The sequence below is a fragment of the Postia placenta genome (assembly GCF_002117355.1).
Source record: "Postia placenta MAD-698-R-SB12 unplaced genomic scaffold POSPLAscaffold_3, whole genome shotgun sequence".
NCBI lineage: Eukaryota > Fungi > Basidiomycota > Agaricomycetes > Polyporales > Adustoporiaceae > Rhodonia > Rhodonia placenta.
In genome coordinates, this window is record NW_020169834.1 from 494,208 (window position 1) to 515,706 (window position 21,499).

General features: G+C 54.2%; 4 protein-coding genes across 4 annotated transcripts in view; 2 read left to right on the forward strand and 2 right to left on the reverse strand.

Annotated features, from left to right (window-relative positions):
• Nucleotides 1-1,141, forward strand: part of POSPLADRAFT_1134749 (hypothetical protein) — a gene marked incomplete at both ends in the record, with an annotated part of 8,192 nt that extends 7,051 nt beyond the window's left edge. Inside the window, 2 exons of the mRNA XM_024484515.1 lie at nucleotides 768-997; nucleotides 1,034-1,141. Coding sequence (XP_024341514.1) covers nucleotides 768-997; nucleotides 1,034-1,141 — 338 coding nt within the window. The remainder of the gene's footprint in view (nucleotides 1-767; nucleotides 998-1,033) is intronic.
• A 187-nt stretch (nucleotides 1,142-1,328) lies between these two features.
• On the reverse strand, nucleotides 1,329-4,185 carry POSPLADRAFT_1133990 (hypothetical protein; the record flags this gene model as incomplete). The annotated part of the gene is made up of 15 exons (XM_024484421.1): nucleotides 1,329-1,455; nucleotides 1,514-1,621; nucleotides 1,672-1,688; nucleotides 1,752-1,904; nucleotides 1,954-2,082; nucleotides 2,132-2,260; nucleotides 2,318-2,669; nucleotides 2,732-2,759; nucleotides 2,818-2,966; nucleotides 3,012-3,064; nucleotides 3,615-3,635; nucleotides 3,685-3,744; nucleotides 3,801-3,844; nucleotides 3,892-3,950; nucleotides 4,040-4,185. 15 exons carry the CDS (start codon nucleotides 4,183-4,185, stop codon nucleotides 1,329-1,331), a joined length of 1,575 nt encoding a protein of 524 aa, XP_024341515.1.
• Nucleotides 4,186-5,981: 1,796 nt separating this feature from the next.
• POSPLADRAFT_1038781 (hypothetical protein) lies at nucleotides 5,982-6,700 on the forward strand. Its single transcript, XM_024477443.1, has 2 exons — nucleotides 5,982-6,324; nucleotides 6,378-6,700. Exons 1-2 carry the CDS (start codon nucleotides 5,997-5,999, stop codon nucleotides 6,635-6,637), a joined length of 588 nt encoding a protein of 195 aa, XP_024341516.1. The 5' UTR covers nucleotides 5,982-5,996; the 3' UTR covers nucleotides 6,638-6,700.
• A 2,108-nt stretch (nucleotides 6,701-8,808) lies between these two features.
• On the reverse strand, nucleotides 8,809-10,960 carry POSPLADRAFT_1135220 (hypothetical protein; the record flags this gene model as incomplete). Its single annotated transcript, XM_024484557.1, has 12 exons — nucleotides 8,809-8,902; nucleotides 8,961-9,104; nucleotides 9,165-9,287; nucleotides 9,336-9,417; nucleotides 9,485-9,674; nucleotides 9,724-9,737; nucleotides 9,790-9,883; nucleotides 9,957-10,072; nucleotides 10,137-10,285; nucleotides 10,342-10,530; nucleotides 10,581-10,713; nucleotides 10,771-10,960. 12 exons carry the CDS (start codon nucleotides 10,958-10,960, stop codon nucleotides 8,809-8,811), a joined length of 1,518 nt encoding a protein of 505 aa, XP_024341517.1.
• Nucleotides 10,961-21,499: the final 10,539 nt, after the last annotated feature.

A 21,499-nucleotide genomic window follows, 5' to 3' on the forward strand; every position in this document is an offset into this window, starting at 1 on the left:
TGGAAGCGGAGCGGGGAGGATGGCCAGTCGGTTCATGTGACGCGGGAGAGCGAGTAGTGGCACATGTTTGCTCCCTGATCCAGAACTCCTCAAACGACTATGACGGTGAGTTGCCTGCTTGTGATTGCTTATACGCACGCTCAATGCCGGGTGTCAGATACGCAACACTGGTCAGCACTGTGGTAGGAAGAGTGATTACAGTATTGCCGTCACGGACACTGGTTTTTCTGTCACCATAGCCGGCGCGTGCTCAGTGTACACGGATAACAGTACTTACAGACCTTCCCTCGCGAAGCATACATTGAAGCAAGATGGGGTAGAAGCTCGCGGCAGGACTCGGGCCTCGGCAGTGGTGTGGAGATGTTGACGGGTGGCCGATGGGCTACTAAATGAGGATCGTGAGGTGGACGCTCGCTGTAATCCCCTCGTCCTTTCGCCGTCATGGTCAGTAATGGACGATATATCCCTCCTCAGAAGAGATTCCGTGTACACATGTCTGGCTCCATGACTAATGGTCAAATTAAGGAAGCTACTGGTATCGCAGAGTTCGTCGCTGTCTACCTTTGCTTGCAGAAGCAGAGAGCGACGATCCAGACCTCGACAAATAGACGAAAATCGAGACATCGGCGTGGATTACATACTATATATGGCTGCCGTGAACAACACTGCCAAGATCTCTGAGGTATGAGGCCTATGAGGGCTCGTAGCCCCCGAGGTGCCGAGCGCCGCTATGCTCCATGCCGCCTACGTGTACTTTGCGAGGGAAGTCTATCAATATTGGTTTTGCTGTATATTGCTTCCGCCAAGATTGAATCCGTGGAATATTGAGTCGGGTATGGATCCGCTGGGGAAATTGTCGTGTTCCGTCAAATTCACGAGGGGGCGTGGACGCAATCTCGGGAGGGCTAGCGTGGGGCTTCTAAAGCCGTTGGCCTCGCGATCATGCCATGTTGCTCTGCACGGAGCGATGATCTCCCTGGCTAGAGAACCCATCTGCGTAAGTGCGCCATGGAGCTTAGAGCCCTGAGTGAAGACTTACAGGGAGTCAGACAGGGATCCCATATCGGCGGAGTCCCTATTTCTAGCAGCGCCTTACAAAAATCTTCAAGGAGCGCCCAGGATACCTTACTCGGAGTGCTGAATCTTGAATGACTGATCGTATGAACTCGATCTCTATCGTACCACTCGCAATATGCGGTCAGCAGCCTCACGACAGCGCCACAGAGAATGAGGGCCGTAGTGTCGAGTTCGAAGCTAGACACCTTGGGCTTATTATATTACCGATCTCCTCCGTTAAATTCCTACACATCCACTGCGTATGTGATGCACTACCGATTCGCGTTTCCGTCCGCATAGTACTGACGCTTGGACGTAGACATGGGCACCTCGGCCGGTTGGTGAGCCGCTTTCGGCTTCGGTCGGTGAGTGTCCACGGCCTCAATGGGCAGCGTATATCTCGGCACGCGCTCAGCCTGACAACACGGATGCCTCAACACAAGCAAGAGCGACACACCTCTCTTCGTCACAGCCGTATGCCTTCGGCGTCAGCTTGATCACCGTATGCAGGGGTATCTTGATGTACGGCAGGTCCGCCTGGGGGAGGTTGTGGAAGTACGCATAGCTGCACACAGCGTCAGCATGCCTCCGCCCTCACTTTCTTGGGACACTCACAGACAGCGCAGAATCGCCTGGCACACGGCCGTCAGCAGATGTCGCCCCCACCCCAGACTAGCCAGCGCGCAGCCACGCACCTGATGTCCGATGATCAGGATGTTCTCCTGCCGCTCTAGCTCCATGATGACGGGCTCGAGCCGCACGACGACGTCGCGGTACGACTCGCCGCCGCGGTAGCGGTAGTTGAACTTGTCCTCGTCGCGGTTCGCAAAGTCCTCTGGGTAAGCTTGCTGCCGCCACGCGTCAGCCACACATCCGCGCACGCAACACCGCACGCACCTCGATCTCCTCGTACGTCATCCCGTCGCACACGCCCGCGTCGAGCTCGTCGAGCGACTTCCACGTGAGCTTGGTGTACGGCAGCAGCTGCGCCGTCTGGATCGTGCGCTGCAGCGTGGACGTCCAGACCTGCAGCGGGTCAGCATGGGGCCGGCAGCGCGTGGGTGGGCGCACGCACCGTCAGCGGCGCATCGCCGATGTTCTCTGTGATCAGGGCGGGCAGCGCACGCGCGTACGTCATGCCGCGCTCCGACAGCAGCGAGTCCCCGCCGATCAATCCGTCCACGTTGTACTGGCTCTCGCCGTGCTGCACACGACCGCATGAGCGCACTTCCCGACCAGACCAGCGCGCCGCGCCACTCACCCGCGACATGAATATGCTCCGCGGCTTCAGGTGCAGGTTCATCAGGTAGAACGCGATGCGGCTCTGCAGGTACCCGCGGATGTGGTTCATCGTGACGCGGTTCCCGACGTTGATGATCTTGAGGTATGACAGCCGCGGCTCCTCGATGGTCTCGTACACCGCCTCGTACGCGCGGATCCGCCGCAGAAAGTCCGCCTTGGCCTCCTCGGGCGACATGTCCTTGTAGTCCGGGTCGCCCGACGACACCTTCAGCGCGACGTTCGCCGCGATCACCGCCGGGTCGTCGCAGATCGACTCGAGGAAGATCACCACGATGCCCTTCTCGCGCGCGACCCGCTGCTCGATCTTCGCCCTGCACGCCGACGCCGTGAGCATCGCGCACCGCGCACCGCCCGCGGCGCAGGAGACACGCACCTCCGGCTCTTCGTGCTGTTCGTCGCGTCTGCGCGCGCGCCGTCAGTCCGCGCACCGCTCGCATTTCCCCGGCGCAGGCCACAAACCGTGTATCCCGACGTTCCCGCCGTCCTTGAGCCACTGGATCAGCATCTCCAGGCTGTCCTCCGCGAGCTTGTCGCGCAGGCGCGTGGCCTCGGCGTTCTGGTGGCTGAAGTACTCCGCCGAGTGGTTCTCGCGGTGGCCGCTTCGGACGCTGCATCATTCGTGCTGCGAGGGCGGAGCGGGAGGAAGCACGTACGTCATCGCGCGCTGCCGTGCGCGTGAGCGGCGCAGTTGTCCGACATTGAAGACCTGTTTCCGGCAGTGTAAGCGCGTGCGCGAAGAGTCTCGCCGGCGAGCGGTTATGTGCAGCAGCGAAGTACGAGCAGTTTGCCTTAGTGATATGACATGCCCTCATGCAGTGAACAAACGACAGACGTGATAGACGTAACGACGTCTGCGCCCAGGGACTCGTGAGTGATTTCGCCTGCGTTCAAGCCGGTAGGCATGCGATCATCCTTACATCTCCTGGCGAGAATGTGGTGCAGCACTGAATGGCTTGTTATCAACAGTATCAAGAGTTGTTGCAAGATGCATGCAGGGATTGAGGAGATGGCAGGGCTGTCACTGCCGCGCGGGTCCAAAAAGTAGGTCGTGTGAAATTGGCACCCAGCAGGAGGAATGCCCCTACAGGCTGAATCCCTTCCATGCTATTCAAGTATGCAAGGGAGCCAACGTAGTGGTAAGAACATTGCGAGGCAAGGCACAGGACCAAAGCCTCGGGTAACATGTGATTGTCTACGTGTAGTTTGGATATGAGACAGGAGGACGAGTGCAAACATGTCTGGATAGGGAGCTATACCTTGACGTTATATTCCAACCACTGCGCTGCTGTCAACGGGCGTATGCATGACAGAGTGAAGAGCTCAGACCGTAAGATATCGCATGAGCTTGTTGCTGAGGTAGGACTTTCCACGCGCGGGGAGCCCGACCTAGAGTGGAGATGCTTTCTGCGATGAGCTGGGGAGCGCGGGAGAGAGGTACATACGGTGGCGACCACGATCTTGGCCTCGGAGTAGTCGGGCTTTGCGACTGCAGGACTGAGACGAGCGTCAGGACGGCTGCGAGTGAGGACGCACCCTTGTTTCCGATGCCGACTACTGAGATGGGAGGGGTTGCAGTCTGCGAGGCGATCTTGCTCGATGCGGCGGACTGGTCGAATTGCTTCAACCTGGACGGATGCCTCAGCCAGTGCAGAGGGGCAGCAGATGCTTGTAGGCTGCTCACATGGGCCCGCCTGCGCCGAACATGGCGCGAGGGGCATCTGCGGGGAGCAGAGCGCCCTCTGCGGAGTGCAGCTGGAGCACGCCGTCGACGTGAGCGAGATCGCGGTGGGTGAGACGGGGGGAGGGGGGCTGCGATGATTGAGACATGAGAGAGAGATGGCCGCGGGCAGTAGGGTACGGTGAAATAGGCCGGGCTAATTAGCCTCGGTTAATTAACCCTTGCTAATTAGCGCTAGATTTCACGAGGCTCGAAAAACAAGGGTTAAATAGGGTTAAGTGACCTGCACTAATTTTGGACATGTTCCGGCGGACACAGTAGGAGTTGAGCCTTTTTTTTTTGAATGCGATGTTTAGACTCCGTACAACAAGGTACATGCAGAGTAATAACAAGCACGTCAGACAGGCCCTAAGCACCCCCCTCTCAGCATCCTGCAGTCTCCGATTCCACCACCCCTCGCCACAACCACTCACGGGGAGCGCTCACGCTGCCGCACATGCGGCCTCCCGAGTACCCAGGTGCCCCATCCCGCCGACAGCCCACTAAGGCAGGGCTGGTTACATCCAAATAGAACCCGACGAGCCACTTCCCATCCAAAGGGCCCCTTGCGGACATAATACCCTTCTGGCAGCCCATTGACTGCAAGACAGACCGTGACGTGATAACAACTTAAGCAGAGAGCTGGTCTTATCCAGAAGCTCCACCGACGGAGGATTTTGACCTCTCGAGCCAAGAACCCAGTTCTCCCGATGTCCTCGCTACAGCCCAGTGATTGAGTCCAGGTGGCGAGCCCAGATCACCTTCCCGTAACCCCGCAGCCGGTTTGCTGATGCCATCCAGCGCAGATTCCCGTATAACTGGCAGGGCTCTCCGTCTCGCCAGGGCTGCTACCAGGGTGCAAGTCACAGGACATCCAAGATGCCTGCCCTGGAGTTTGAGTGATCCCGACTAACATCCACAACTAGACATAGTCAATGTGGAGAGGGGTGGCCTGTCCCAAAGGTCGGCTTGTTGTCACGACATTCCCCTTCTTATCGCCCCCTATCCTTATCGGTCCCTTTTGGGAAGGAGCATACCCATGTTTGTGAGCGGCCACAGGCACCTTCCCAGTTGGTAATCAGCAGGTGCAGGTGGCGGCCACAGGCGCCTCCCAATTAGGTGTAAACAGTATGCCCCACTTGGGGAAACCCTCCCTTGCAGAGGAGAGGAGGATGAGCCTGGAGCTTCAATAGTGATCTTGCAAACCTCCTTCACCAAGGGAGAGCTCCATGCTCAGAGTGCAGTGGTACAGACTCCAACTGCGAAGTAGATAGAGCTTCCGTAGCCATCTTGCGAACCTCCTTTACCAAGGGAGGGCTCCTCTACAAGGTCACCCAACTGCCACTAGCTTTTAAGTTGGGCGAGCGGACAGCAGAGATGACACTGCTCCACCACCCGCTACCAATACAACGACCTCACGGTCGAGGGACCACATCCCCCAGCCCCCGCGGAGCGTGGGAAAAAACCGACCAGGTGGTGGTACAGGTTCAAGATGCGGCAGGAGTTGAGCCTTGCGGTTGTTATCAATCGTAGTATCCGACCTCAACACGCCATTTCGGAAGGACATTCTTGCTAGCAAGCGTCCCAAAGTACTGCGTTGGGACTAAGTTAGAGTAGAGCATGTATTGAATTTAGAGGCCAGTGACGTACCTGGGATGAATAGTAGCAGTTGCGTGCTGTCCAGGTGTTCGGTCGCTGGACGACTTGAACGTTATATAAGGCTACTTTAGTGGCTAGAAGTCCTTATTGGGCCATGTTCTATACCGGCTAATTAGCCGTAAATTACATAGGTTGATTTGACCTCTCGCACAGGCCTAAGCTAATTTAGCAGGTCACCGTACCTACTAGCGGGCAGACGCCAGTCATGGCTCTCTCGACCTCCGTGTTTGGGCAGGGCTTCCACCTCACCGCGTCCTCTCGCATGCGCGTCGACGACTGGCCCCCGGTCGCACACTGCAGCCTGCATGTCCTGCATGTCCTCCCACCAGACGTCTATGCAGACCCCTACGAGCTCGCTCTGCGCCCCGCCTACTCCGCCCGCCTCCATCCCGCCTCCGACCTCGAGCTGCCCGTCGCGGCAGTCGACCACGCAGACTCTGTCCTGATCCTAGACGTCCACGCCCCGCGCACTGCGCCAGATGTGCTCGTCGACGTCCCTCTGCATGCCAGGTACGGTATCCCCGCTCCTGCCTCCTACCATCCCATCGCGCTGCCCCCGCCGCTGGGCTTCTGGGCCTGTCCCTCCTCCGGTCAGTAGCCGTCATGCCTTCCTTGCCTTTCTCTCTCACAGCACGCACGCTAGCACACCCTCCCCCACCGCCCCCTCAGCTCCAGCCATACCTCCCCCTGGAGACGGCCTCCTCACACGCCATCTCCCTCATCCCCTCATCCGCAGCCGACGAACGTGCTCACATCGTCATTCCTGTGGGCACACCCGACCACCTCCCCCTTGTCGATATCGGCACCGTCAGCGTCATGCTCCTCATGTTCGTCTACCTCGTCTACGCCTCGGTCAGCACCGCGCAGCGCCTGCACTCAGACCACCGCGCGAAGAAGGACTGAGATACCCCGCTCTTGGAGGGCGCAATGTAAGGGTGCTGAGTCCGAGTATGCTAGATGCCACTGAATTTCATGGGTGTGGACGCGGAATGTCAGCGCGCTTCGACGACCATGAGATACTGGCCATTGCGCTAATTCTACAGACACCTCAGGGGACACAGGTCCATTTACTACATTCGTTGATACGGCGGCAACTTCCCTCGTCTCCCGCCCCATCTGCGAAAGGACCCCGCTGCATCTAGCACTCTTTATACACACGCGATTATTAAGTATGGTATGCTGCGCGAACTTGCAATCAACGTTGTGATGGGCGCGGCTGGCAAACACGTTCCGTTCTGACCCGCGGATGCGCCGCGCTCTGAGCGAAGGAAGACAAAACCAAGAAGACGGCATGTAGGTCCTTATTGCATTAGAGACGTCTCCTGCGCCGGCAAGCGGCGATCTGTGCGGTCGTAGCGGCGTCACCAAGTTCCTCTGCACGTTGCTAACAGGCGGCGCTATGCTTTCTGTGTTCTTTCGAGGCTGGGACGGACTCAGAACGGGTAAGAGGTAAAAACACAGCTCGCGTTGAATTCAGTCACAATACTTACTCTCATATCAAGCGCCTCCTTGGCTCTATGTAGTCAGCAGCCTCACGACAATGCCCTCTTCTAACATACCCAGTTTGTATGACTACTGCCAGCATATACACAGAGCAAATGAGGGCCGTGTTGACGAGTTCAAAGCCAGACACCTTAAGTATATAAGAGACGCTGTATCGCCCGCCTCCTCGTTGAGGTTCCTACACATTCCCTGCGTATATGATGCACTATCGCTTCGCGTTTCCGTCCGCGTAGTACTGACGCTTCGACGTAGACATGGGCACCTCGGCCGGTTGGTGAGCCGCTTTAGGCTTAGGTCGGTGGGTGTCCACGGCCTCGATGGGCAGCGTGTATCTGCGCGCGCGCTCAGCCCGACAACACGGATGCCCAAACAAAAACGAAAGCCAAAAGCGACACCAGTTATTCCTGAGGACCTTGGACAAGAATTGTGACCTTTCGAGATTTGCCCCTGCTGCATTCTCAGCGCGCCTCGTGCGTTGACGTTCCCTTGGATGAGCTTGCGACCCTCTTTCAGACGGTGTCTGTATGGCTCTATTACAATGTACTTGTCGAAACCGATACTAGATAGAGCTTTCAGCGTACGCTGTCTGCATATATAGGAGAATCGGCACCATCTGCTCGCCATCGTGAAGAATGGCCGATCAGAGTATATAGCACTCCTCTTCTCCAGCAGGTCGAAGATTACGTTTGGGGAGCTCAATACGTGATATGCCTACCAAAGACAGAGAGACGCATGACCTCGCCTGGGTGCATGGATTATCCATCTTCTATCGTGGTTCAATCACGATGTTAAACAATAACACACCATATGCCTTCGTTGACTTGTCGAAGGTGATACACTCCCACTCGCGGGGCATTTGACGAGCATTTCAGATCAAAGGAGCCCTCGCGGCCCAGGAGGCATGGGCAAGCGGGAGGACCGCTTGCCGAGCAGGCGAGTGGCAACTAAAACAAGCAAACAACACAGTGCTGTGTAAACGGGAGTCTGGATTATCTCTGACTCGAGTTGATGGAGAGATTCTGCAGTGAAATGGGTGCCCTACCGAGAGTTACGGGAATCAAGGACCACGAGCATAGACAGCGAGGCCAGAGTTCCGACAGCTGACGTTGAGAAACCTTGATATGGGAGAAGCAAGCTAGATGATTCCATGACAGAGGATGACATGAGGAAGCGAATCAAGCCGAGGGTATGTGGGTGACGTTCCTACAATTCGAGGCACGCGCGTGGTTTCATCCTCGCTAGAACTGGGAGTACTTCATTAGCATGAAAATGATGGCGCGCCGTGTCATTATGCCTGTCTGAAGAAATGGAACCCATACACTAGCTGGTCTTCGCTGACGGCCCTCTGAGAGTTGAATCAAACCGTCGTCTTCACGTGGTCTGTGTCGTGTTCATGAAGTACATGTGTGAACATGGTTTCGATGAATGCGTGAGATAAATTCATTCTGACCGGTGGAGATATTCCTGATAACGATGATGTCACAGATTGTACTATCCTTCATTCCCTACATTTTGGAACAGGCTCTCTCACAGTTCAAGTCTACGAGATAATAGCAGGTGATCACAGGGCTTCAAGCCTCTCCATCTCGGCTCGCGTTGGTGAGAATGAACCTTTCAGATTCCGCTGACCGTACAGTGATGCTACACTGTACGGAGATGGGATGGCTGAGAATGGAACCCGCTAAGTATTCATGTATATGTACGTCACTTCAGGTGGACAAACCTTATGGCCCCGGAAGTGTATTCGACATCGACTTTGACAGGTAGGCCGTCAGGGCCTATCGCCTTCGTAATGTTCATCGTTGACAATACCGATGCTATCAGAAGAAAGAGCGTGTCCTCAGCTAGTAGCTGTCCAGGACAGACACTTCAGGCACGACATATACAGTCAATGCATAATCAAGGGTGATCAGATAACACAACAGACCGTCTTCCATAACCGAAGGCGAACTGCCGAGGGTCGGGGTTTGGAGCACCTTGATCACTCAGATATCTCTCCGGCTTCACCTCGAAGGGGTCGGGATAGAGCACAGGGTCGTGCATTACGGCCCTGGAATGGATCAGAACAGTGATATATACAGCAACGACACGCACTCACCAGCTGTTGGCCAGCACAGTAGCATCCTTCGGTATGTGGTAGCCTCGATATGTGTCGTCTTCCATAAGACTATGTGGAAGAGCTGTATCGCTGTCCATGAGCTTGCAAGTCCGATAGCTTTATCAACACGAGCGCGTATCAGTCCACACCTAGTGGGGCGACAGGGTTCCACCGCAACACTTCCTTAATCAAGGCGTCAATGTAAGGCAGCTTGTCTCTATCGCTATAGTCCGGCAGTCTTCCGGCCTCGACGACAGTATCGAGCTCGGCCTGTGCTTTCTTCTGTACTTCTGGGTATAGCGCCATGATCAAGAAGAACGAATCAATCGCCGAGACCGACTGCATGTGTGTCAACATTCAGGCCTTGAATTGGTACTGCAATTCTTACCGTGTCAGCTGCAGCTGCAAGGAGTTGTTAATGCAAACACATCCCTCGCAATGCGTCAAATTTCACCTGAATACAAGACGCTCGTGGAGGTCTTTTGCAGCTCTTCCTCTTCAGGACCCGGATTAGGATTGCTTTCTATCACGGACGCTGTGATCGAGGGCTGCGCTGTACCTTGAGCCTGGGCTCACTAGTGGTCAACGTATATCCACAGGATCGCAAGCGACGATGTTCACAAGTTGTTGTTTTACGACTTCATAAGGATAGTCGCGTAGCCTGTCTAGCGTGCGTCGCCTTTCTTTGACCACAGATTTCCAGCCGGTTCCGGGTACCCAATCGGGTACATACTTCACTAAAGCGAATAAAACTCCTATAAGATACATTGCACCCGTCAGAGAGGGTATCAGAGTCCTCACGGAACGGCAGACTGTCGACTAGATAGACAAATGGTCTAACTGAGAGCGCAAAGTCTTCATTGGTCGTTTCAACGAGTTTGACGAAGGGATCATTGAAATGTGTGATATTGCGGCCGTGCGAGATTTGAAAGATGATGGCAGCAACCAACCTATATGTTCATGCACAATCTCATTTTCAGATGTGACAAGTATCGCTTGTGCTCACCATCGTACATGCAAGCGGAAGTTCACATCATCCTCAAGAAGCTTACGCAGAAACAGGGATACCTTGGACTTGTGTACTGTGTGCAAACTGGCCATGTTGCGCGTGCTGAAGCTGTTAAGGAGGAGTTTGCGACCTTCTCGTAAGCGGGGTCCGTAGGGCTCCAATATGATGAACTTGTCATAGCCAATTCTGGCACACACAGTCAACAATGATCGTGTAAAAGGAGGTGGGAGACGCACAACTCGCTGGCCAGAGGGGAAAACGGTCTACCAGAGTAGATCGCACTCCTCTTCTCGAGCAATTCGGCTATGGCTTCCGCGTCGTTCAAGACAATGAAATGTCTATTGAAAACGGAAAGATGTATGATGCCACCTAGAGATTACATTATTCATATCGATCGGTCTGCGGTATTCGCAGTGATCCACATACCATATGTCTTGGCCCATTCAGTGAACTTGACCCACTCACGTTCCTGAGGCATTTGCAAAGCATTTCCGATAATAGGAAACCCACGCGGACCGGGAGGCATAGGGAAGCGACGAAGCCGTCTGTCAAGCCATAAAACAAAACTGGAGACTAAGAAGACACAAAGGCATGCGTAGGTGAGTGGCAGGGCCATTATGAATCGAAGGATGCTTCATTCAAGTTTCACAGGCGGACGCCGGCTTTTGTATTGCCAGGCGTTTCTCAACCCGCGGCAAAAGAGGACAGCTATCATGGAAGTACTTCCACGATGCATTGCACCCTGAATCCGCTGACATGAGTGGGAATATGTCTAGGAGTTATATACCGTTACCGGCCGATTTACGTGCGGAGTACTCCATCACACACGCCAGCTAGGAGTCGTGATGAATCAATATTGAACAGGCATATATTTGGGAGAGTTTTGGTAGGGACGAGACGAGAATGCCTATCGATCAAATGTTCACATGCGGCCTTAGAGCTCTGCAGGGTTACATAGTTTTATCATCTTGCTTGATGTTGGTCTGACTTCGCGATCAAGTACTGCTGAAGCTTTCAATTGACTGATTAGCCTACCGAGTAAGCAGCGTCTCTCGGATCATTCCGATAGAACGGCATCTAGTACTAAGAGCGCCCGATAAGTGCCTATCCCTGGTCCACCGCACCGATTCCATATAGAGAGCTATCTTTTAGGACAGATGGACTTGATTCTGAGTTCATAATCCAGGTTATGACCCGACCCGGCGGTGTCTATTCGAAGTCGATGTACTACACTCAGATCAGTGTTGTGCGAGTCGTCGAATGATCGTGCGACTGTTGTTTAGTCGCATGATGTCAGTCGAAACGACTACAAACGACGACGACTGTTCCCACGGCGGCGACTATTCCCACGACCATTCAGTCACACCTGACATTAGAGGTGATGCGGGAATGGAGGGAGATTTGGCCACAAAATAATGTACACAACAGGATGTGATGTTAGCAAGATATGTAAATGAAAATACATGTATATCCTATTGGCAGAGACTCAGCACTCAGTCAATGCTATCTTCTGCATTGAAGATGAGAAGTCGAGAAGCTTGTACAACTCAATTTCATCCTGCAAATATGTCCGTCCCTCTTTTCCATCCTTGCGGCATCTTGAAGTCAAATAGATCTCTCAATGACAGAGAGAGGCAGCCAAGTAAAGTCATTGGGCCCCCTCATCCCTTGATCCGATGCCTCTTTGGAACTCTTTGGGTGCCTGCGTACCAGAATGGCGCATGTGAATATTGGGCTGTGTCTGCGCAAGCCGTGGGAAAAGTCACCGCGACTTTTTGACTGTCATACAGTCGTTGATTAATCGCCCCAGTCGTGGGAACGACTGGGATGACTGGCAGACGACTGGCCCAACACTGACTCAGATCGGATTGGTCTGTCGACCGCATAAAGTTAGTGTCGCGACTTAGGGTCGAGCGACAGGGGAAACACAGACTGAAAGATGCTGGGGGCGTTCGACTGGTTCTCACCGAAGCGATGGTGAGCGAGGCTCAAACCTAAGGCTAGGGACAAGATAAGTTAGCATTGGTAAGTAGGTAAGTAATACATGAGCTTACTGACCTAGGGACAAGAGGTCGAAACTGAGGTCCCTAGGGCAGCAGAGGCCAGCTTATATACATGGAGAGATAAGGGCAGGCTGTGCGCGCTGGTCCGTGCGCAGCTGGTCCGTGCACAGCATGCCGATGCGGCCCCGGGGGCCGGTGAGTCAGAGTGGCTGTGTCAGCGGAGCCCGAGCTGTGCCGTGCACTGCCGTCCTATCTAATCTAATCGTACAGTAGATATGATGTGTCCGTATCAGGCAAGTAGCAGAGAGGTTGCGGGTTCGAGCCCGCGAAAAGGAAAAAATTCAAAAACGGCTAGACGCCGTACCAACTCGTGACATTACCCCCCCCTCAACGGCGCATGACCTCATGCGAGGCGCCCTTGCCCATCTCCCACCCGGAGCGGCAGCGTGCTTCGGTCAGCGGCGAAGGCATCGGCTAAAAGTTAAGACCACCAAAGGTAGCGGCGTTGAGGCGGCGAGGGGCATTTGGGTTCTTCCGGTGGAAGTCGGCTATGAGGGCTGGCGCATTCGCAACGTTGCGCACCGGTTCCCATGACGTATGTGAGTCGTCATAACCCTTCCACTTGACGAGGTACTGTAGTTCACGCCGGAAGATCCTCGAATCCTTGATACGTTCAACCTTGTACTCCTCGTCGCCCTCAATCTCAATTGCAGGCGGCTCCTCCGGCTCCCGGCCCGGAATCTCACTACGCGTGTACTTGCTAAGCAAGGAGACATGGAACACTGGGTGCACTGGCACCGACTTTGGCAGAACCAATTCGTAATCCAAGTCTCCGAGCTTTCGCCACACGGCATAAGGTCCAAGGCGCTTGGGACTAAGCTTCTTGCTCGGCTGTTTCAGCTTAAGGTTCCGGGTATCAAGCCAGACCTTGTCCCCCGGCGTGAAGACCGGTGCCTCCTGCACGTGCTTGTCGTAGTACACCTTCATACGCTCGGCTGACAGCTCAAGCGCGGAGCGCGTATCGTCGCGAATCTCCTTCAGGATCTTGAGCCGATCAGTGGCCGCAGGCATCGCAGACATCGGATTGATCCGCACTTGGATCTCAGGATTGTACCCTTGATGCAGGAAGAAAGGGGAGTGCCCGGTCGCGGAGTGAACTCGGTTGTTCAGTGCGAATTCCGCGAGCGGCAATTGCTTCACCCAATCATCCTGCCTGTGGCTTGTGAAAGCACGCAGGTACTGCTCGATCTCCTGATTCCAGCGCTCAGTCTGGCCGTCCGTCTGAGGGTGGAACACTGTAGACAGCGCCGGCTCGATCCCTAGTCCCTTGTACACCGCATGGAGATACTTTGAAGCAAACTGGGGACCTCGGTCTGATATGACCTTGGCCGGGGCCCCATGATGCTTGAACACATCACGGATGTACAGGTCTGCCGCACCTTCTGCCGTCAGGGTCTCATGACAGGCCGAGAAGTGGACCTGCTTTGTGAAGCGGTCGGCGGTAACCAGGATCGAGTCGAACCCATCAGACTTTGGCAAGCCAACAATCATATCAGTCGTGATGATCTGCCACGGGCGCTCGGGGATCTCGTTCGGCTTCAGCGGACCCTGGGGCTTGGCTGGGAATGTTTTGGTACAGTTGCACACATCGCAGGTGCTTACGTATTCATTGACAAATTTGGACATCCCAGGCCATCAGTAATTCCGCGATACGAGCTCCAGGGTTTTGGCACGACCACCATGACCGGCGATCGGCAAGTCGTGGTGGATCTTGACTATATCCCGCCGGAGCTCCACGTTCTTTGGGACGTACACGCACCCGCGGAACAGCAGAAGCCCTTGTTCAGCATTCCACTCCTCAAAGCCCCTTTGCAGCCGGGGTGGTCCGAGATCCTGCACCTTTTCCAGTGCCTCGGCCACTACACGATCCTTCTCCGAACATTCCCTGATGCGTTTCAGAAGCGACTGATCGGCCGTCACCGAGGCATGGCCACGCCGGGTGGAGGCGATGTGGAAGCGCTCTGGCTTGAGAATTACCTGATCGGTGTTGTCATCCTCATTGCTGATCTGATGGTCTGATCAACGTGACAGGGCATCAGCTTTTCCATTCGACATCCCAGCTTTGTGCGTGATGCGGAAGTCAAAGCGGGCTAGGAACAGCGACCAGCGTGCTTGGCGATGTGTAAGATGCTGGGACATGCGCCAGTACTTGAGGTTCTTGTGATCGGTGACGATCTCAAACTGATTGGGTAGTCCCTCGAGGTAATGGCGCCAATCATCCAGTGCTTCGATGATCGCAAGCATCTCCTTATCATAGATCTCGTAGTTCCGCTGTGCTGGATCCATCGCATGGGATCTGAAGGCAATGGGATGCCACTTGCCGTCATCCTGCTTCTGCATCAACACGCCGCCAGTGGCGTAGCCCGAGGCGTCAACCTCAATGCGCGTTTCTTGATTAGGATCGTACAGCGCTAAGACTGGAGTTGTCGCGAAGAGCCGCTTGAGCTCATCAAAGGCGTGCTGCTCTTCCTTGCCCCAATGCCATGGGTCATTCCCTGTGAGCCGGTCGAGTGGTCACAAGATCTTAGCGAAGTCCTTAATGAAGTGGCGGTAAAAGTTAGAGAACCCCCGGAACTTTTGAACATCCTTTTTGTTCCGGGGTACTGGCCACTCATTAATTCCTTTCAGTTTCGCGGGATCCATCGCTACCTCATCGCCACCGAACACATAGCCGACGTAGTCGACCTTGGGAACATCCCATTCGGACTTCTCAGGCTTCAGGAATAGATCGTTATCCTGAAGGCGACGAAGAACCTCGCGTGTGACCTTCTCGTGCTTCTCCTTGTTGGTAGAGAAGATGAGTATGTCATCCAGGTACATGAGGATCTTGCCACCGACGATGAGATCGTGGAAGATCTCGTTCATCATCACCTGGAAGGTTGCGGTGGAATTGGTGAGGCCAAAGAACATCACCAAGGGCTCATACAACCCTTGGTTAGTCACAAAAGCCGCCTTCCACTCGTCACCGGCTTTGATCTGGACGTTGTTGTATTCCCATCGGACATCGAACTTCGTAAAGAGCGTAGCGCCGTGGAGCTTATCCACCATCTCAGCGATCAACGGCAGGGGGTAACGATTTTTGACTGTGATTGCGTTTAATCGGCGGTAGTCCTGCACGGGTCGAAGCGTCCCTTCCTTCTTTTTGATGAAGAAGAAAGGGGATGAGATGGGCGATTTCGACTCCCGTATGTAGCCTTTCACCAGCTGCTCCTTTAGGAACTTGTCGAGTTCCTCCTGCTCATTGTTCGATAGGGGATACACCTTCGAGTGGAACATCGAGTAGCCGGGCACAAGTTCGATCGCATGATCATAAGGCTTCCTTTCGGGTAGCCGTTCTGATGCTTCCTTGGAGAAGACATTCAGGAACTTGTGGTACTGTTTAGGTACCGACTCCTCGGCGGTCTTAATGACCTTCTTTTTGATCTCCTCCTCAGTGAACAGCTGGGAGTACGTATGCCCTGCTGCGACGAACAGCTGAGGGGCGCCGGGAAGCGTGATACCTTGCTCCCAGGCTTCAATCAGATTGGCCTCATCCCACTCTACTTCCACCGGATCTTCTTCGGGTTTGAAGTCCGGGAGTACCTTACTCTGGCAGGCGCCTATGACTGACCGTTTGGACTTCGGCGAACGCCTGTGCGCCGTGGGCCTGACCCCTGTATCACGCGTAGTCGCAGCTTGCTCCATTCGGCCAGTCTTCCTGGTACTGCACATTTCAGGGCACCGTGATAGTTTTAGGGAGCCTGACTCCCAATCAATCTCAGGGTTGTGCTCGCGTAGCCAATCCAACCCAACGATCACATCTTTTGGACCAATGTCCGTGACCGTAAACACCGTCTTCTCGACGTGTTCTCCTATCTGCATCTGTAGCACGGCTACTTCCGAGATGCTTCTGTCTTTATTGAGGGTGCTGTCGATATTGTATAGCGGAATCGGTTCCTTCAACCTCCGCGTTTGCACCTTGTTTTCTGTAATGAATCATTTGTTGATAAATTTCGTGGTGGCTCCGCTGTCCACCATAGCGATTATATCCTTGTGCCGTCTTTTCCCTTTGAGTCGTACTGGAATGTGAAAATGTTGGGACCCCTGGTCCACCTCGTACACATTTGCAGCAGATAATACATTATAGCGATTACATGATATACCTGGCCCGATGCGTGCGGCACGAAGCGTGGACCAGATCAAAAAGACTCCTCCTTCATTGCCCGATAGTGCTCGAGCTCCTCGCGCATCGACTTCATCTGTGCTATCAAGTCTGCCAGCTCGGAACTATCCGATTTCGCTGAAGCGGCGCTTGTACTCGCCGAGGATGAAGCGACGGGGGCGCTTGTCGCCGCCTGGGTGGATCCTGAGGCAACCGTAGCCCGCGCGTCGGCGCGTTTTGTGTAAGGCTTGTCCTTACAATTGGGGCACTCGAAGCGTCGGTACCCCTGCTTCCCACAGCCGAAGCAAGTGCCAGGGAAGTTGCCTTTTCCGACGGCCGCGTTGATGCTGGCCGAAGCTGCGTGAGATTGGGGTGCACCACCACGTGCCCCACCGCGTCCTCGACCTCGGGCCGAGAAGAAGTTGTTCAGCTCGGGCCGACGGGCCCGGCTGATGTCGAGGATCTGCTCGACCTCGGTGGCGCGCTTCTCAGCGTCTTTCCATGTGGTGAAGGTCTCGAGCTCGATCTTGCGGTGGACGCGGGAGGGGATGCCGCTCAGGTACTTGTCGCGTAGTTCCAGGTCCCCATACCCGGAACGGTCTGCCGGACCCTTGAATAGCGCGGAAAACTCCGCAGCGGTGCATTTTTTGCGGACCGACTTGTCCGCGTAGAGCTTTGCCAGCTCGACTTGTGCCGCCACCTTGTCGTCGAGATTTCTGAAGCGGGCCTTAAAGGCAGTGGTGAAGGCCGCTTCGTCCCTGAAGGGGGTTGTGACCCCTTGTACACCCATCTGCACTGATGTGAGTTGGGCAAAGTAAGGCGTGGCCCAGGTGCGGGCGTCGCCATCGAGCAGGCTCAGCGCAACTTGTACCTTGAGCTCAATGGTTGTCAACGACGTGTTGATCAACCAATAGATACGGAGTTGCGACAAGAACCTGTTGCATTCAATGATGGTCTTGCCATAGTATCGGAGCGGGAGGAGGAGTTTCAAGGTCTCCTTGTCGGGGGCGGATGTGGGGGAGGACATCACCAGCATCGGGGGGGACGGAGGACATTGCGGGGGCGGAGGCAGCTGTGGTGGCCCTCCGCTGGTCGAACTTCGAGAGGAGTGAGTGCTCGAGCGGCCTCTCGGCAGAGTCGGCGGTGAAGGCGCCGGAGAAAGTTCGGTGGGGGGGTTACGTACGTCAGGGACTGCTGACGCGGGGGTGAGCGCTGTCGGCGAGGCGGGCCGAGCAGAATCCGCGGACTCAGGCTCCAAGACTCCTTCTTCACCTGCACCCTCCTCAGGCTCAGGCTCTGGCGCAGGGTCTGGAGGGAGATCTCCTTGTACTTGATCGGCGACAGTTTGAGGGAGGCAGGAGCTGGGGGAGACAGGGCGAGAATGCTGCGAGGCGGATCAAGATGCGAGGGTGCTGCAGGGACCAAGCAGATGTTGGGCCCTTCTGATCGCCTTGTAGCACGGGTAGTCTTCTGCGATCGATCGGGGTGTCCGGTTGGGGCACGGCTGTTGTTTGCAGCAGTAGAGGGCAGGCTCAGGGCTGTCTGGGAGGTAGACGTCGATGAGGTCCTGAGAGTCGAATGCGTGAACTTGGCCTTGGTAGGCAGCCACGTTGGATGGGGGGGGAGGAAGGGGAGGTGCGCGTACTACGAAAGGCCATGCTAATCTAGCTTACACCTACGGCGCCCGAGATGACACTGAGATTCGCAGTTCACGTAGGGCCCAATACTGCTTTTGACTATTATGCAGCAGGAACCAAGGCTACGCGTCCGTGAGGACAAGTACTGCTCACTGAAGCGCAGGTACTGAAGAGTTCGTTTCTCAAGTGTTGGCGATGTATCGTATGCTATCTATGTATCATAGGGTACAGTAGGGGTGCGCACCACCCAACCTATAAGAAAGGAAAGTGAGTTTATGGGGTTCCGAGGAACGCCGGCAGCTTTGTGGAGTTTCGACCTAATGTCGCGACTTGAGGTCTAGCGACAGGGGAAAACCTAAAAGAGCTGGGGGTGTTCAACTGGTTCTCACCGAAGCGATGGTGAGCAGCGCTCAAACCTAAGGCTAGGGACAAGATAAGTTAGCATTGGTAAGTAGGTAAGTAATACATGAGCTTACTGACCTAGGGACAAGAGGTTGAAACTGAGGTCCCTAGGGCAGCAGAGGCCGGCTTATATACATGGAGAGATAAGGGCAGGCTGTGCGCGCTGGTCCGTGCGCAGCTGGTCCATGCGCAGCATGCCGATGCGGCCCCGGGGGCTGGTGAGTCAGAGCGGCTGTGTCAGCGGAGCCCGAGCTGTGCCGTGCACTGCCGTCCCATCTAATCTAATCGTACAGTAGATAGTGTCATGTCCATATCCGGTATGTAGTACAGAGGTTGCGGGTTCGAGCCCGCAAAAAGGAAAAAATTAAAAAGCGGCTAGGCGCCGTGCCAACTCGTGACAGTAGTTGTATCTGGATCCCTGTTGGAATCTGCAGTGTTGCGTTACTGGCAACTTCCTGGTTTTGACTTGCATACAGTTCAAAGCCTGCTGCTGTATCGGTCTTTCTCTTGGGTTCCCGGCCTCCTCGTAGCTCAACTCGAAGTATTGCATCCCTTTTCAGGAGAGCAAACACCTTGTCATCATTATCATCGAGCAACCTGATTGCATGCGGGTGCGCATCATGATATTCCTTGATGAGTTCCTTCGAGCCTTTGAGGTTCGCAACTGGTTCCCATGTATCCTCATCGGGAGTGGTATTCTTCCAACGTACGAGGTACTGAAGCTTGCGGTAGTGCCGGTGAGAGGATAGGATCTTCTCCACTTCCCATTCTTCATGACCGTCAATGATAACTGGCTTTGCAGCTGGTCCTTTCTGGCCTGGGATTTCCTCCTCGTGATAGGGTATAAGCTTACTGGCATGGAAGACCGGATGTAATTTGGTCAACCTCGGTGGCCATTTCAGTCTGAAGGTGACTGGAGAAAGTTTTTCAACAATCTCAAAAGGCCCCGAATACCGTGCGTTGAGCTTTCGACCGGTAGTTTGGTAGTCTCTGAGGTCAAGTAAGACCTTGTCGCCCACCTTAAAGGGGACTTTCTGGACTCCTTGGTCATAATACCACTTCATACGCTCGGCTGCCAGTTTGAGAGCGGCTTTCGCCTGCTCCTGCGCTTGTTGTCGGTTCCAAACAATGTCATTGAGGTCACTTCTCACTTCTTTGCACCTCCTTTGTAAGTGTTGGACCTGCCCGTGGATGTCTGCCATATTCCAAGAAGAATGGTGTCTCCTTGGTGCCCTCATGCACTGCATTGTTGTAGGCAAACTCAGCAGAGCTAAGTAGCCTTGACCAGTCGTCGAGTTGATAGTCAATGTAATAGCGAAGATATTGCTCCAGAACTTGGTTGACTCTTTTAGTCTGACCATCAGTCTGTGGGTGGTACGTGGTGGACATGGTGAACTCTATCCCTAGTAGCTTACACCATTCCTGGAACAGTGTAGCCGCAAACTGAACACCTCAGTCGGATATAATCTGGGATGGTAAGCCGTGAAGTGGATACACCTGATTGTATAGCAATTCTGCTAGATCCTTTGCCGAGAACTCATTTGTTATTGGGTAGAAGTGAGCCCGCTTTGTCAATCAATCCACGACTACACAAATGGCATCATAACCATCTGATTCTGGGAGCTGAGTGATGAGGTCGACGGTCATAACTTCCCATGGCCCTTCCGGGACACGGTTGGGTTGCAATGGTCCATATGGCTGCTGCGGACGATTCTTCATCCGTTGACAAATGTCGCAGCCGGTCACATACTTCTTGACAAATACCAACATGCTAGGCCACCAATAGTTGTGTGAGACGAGTTCATATGTCTTCCACCTTCCGGGATGTCCGGCAGAGGGGAGATCATGATGCATTTGAACTATACGTCTGCGCAAGTGGTCCTGCTCGCTGTTGAGGATATATACTTTGCCGCGATAAAGCAACAATCCATTCTCATGATTTCAGTCCACAAGGGACTTGCCGAATTCTCTAGGACCTGACTTCAACAATTGCTGATAGTTCTTGGTCACATTGTCATGTAGGAGTGCTTCCTTCACTTCCCTCAGGAGTTGATTGTCATTAACGGGTGACTCATGGGAGGCCTCGACTGCATTGATTGCAAAAAACTCCGGTTTCAATAAAGTTTGATCCCGATTATCGAGGTTCACCCCCTCCTCATGGTCTGGCCTCCTGGACAGAGGGTCGGCGGTAAGCATTGTTTTTCCTGGCTTATGGCACAAAAGAAAATTGAATCGCGTGAGGTACAGAGCCCATCTCGCTTGTCTCCTGGTTAACTTCTGGGCAGTTTTGAAGTAAGCCAGATTAAGATGATCCGACCAGATCTCGAATTTGTCCGAATGTCCCTCCAAATAATGCCTATACTCTTCAAGTGCTCGAATGATAGCAAGCATCTCCTTGTCATATATCTCATAGTTTCACTGAAGAACATCGAGTGACTTCGAGTAAAAGGCAACTGGGTGCCACAACTTGTCAGTTGGGTCCAATTGGGAGAGAACTGCGTCGGTCGCGAAGTCGCTGGCATCAGTCTCAAGTCTAAATGGGGACGTTGCATCCGGGATTCGAAGAATGGGCGCTGAGGTAAAGGTCTCTTTCAGACCATTGAATGCCTCTTCCTGCACCACATCCCACACCCATGGTTGATCCTTCTTGGTCAACATAGTAAGCGGTTTGGCGTACTTGGCAAAGTCCTTGATGAATCTTCAATAGAAGTTTGCAAAGCCTAAGAAAGCTTGGACTTGTTTGACCTTAGTAGGCCGTGGCCACTCAGCTACTCCTGAAATTTTCTTCGGGTCCATCTCGATATGTCCTTTGGAGATAATCATGCCGAGGTACTCAATGCTGCTTTTTTCAAAGGAGCATTTTTCCGGTTTAGCAAATAGATTATTCTCCCTCAGCCACTTCAGGACTTCCT

Excerpts from the sequence above, each read along its gene's own strand:
- POSPLADRAFT_1038781 (XM_024477443.1), top strand. The coding sequence starts at position 5,997 with ATGCGCGTCGACGACTGGCCCCCGGTCGCACACTGCAGCCTGCATGTC. Across the intron at positions 6,325-6,377 it reads CTGGGCCTGTCCCTCCTCCG|CACACCCTCCCCCACCGCCC; the intron begins GTCAGTAGCCGT and ends CACGCACGCTAG.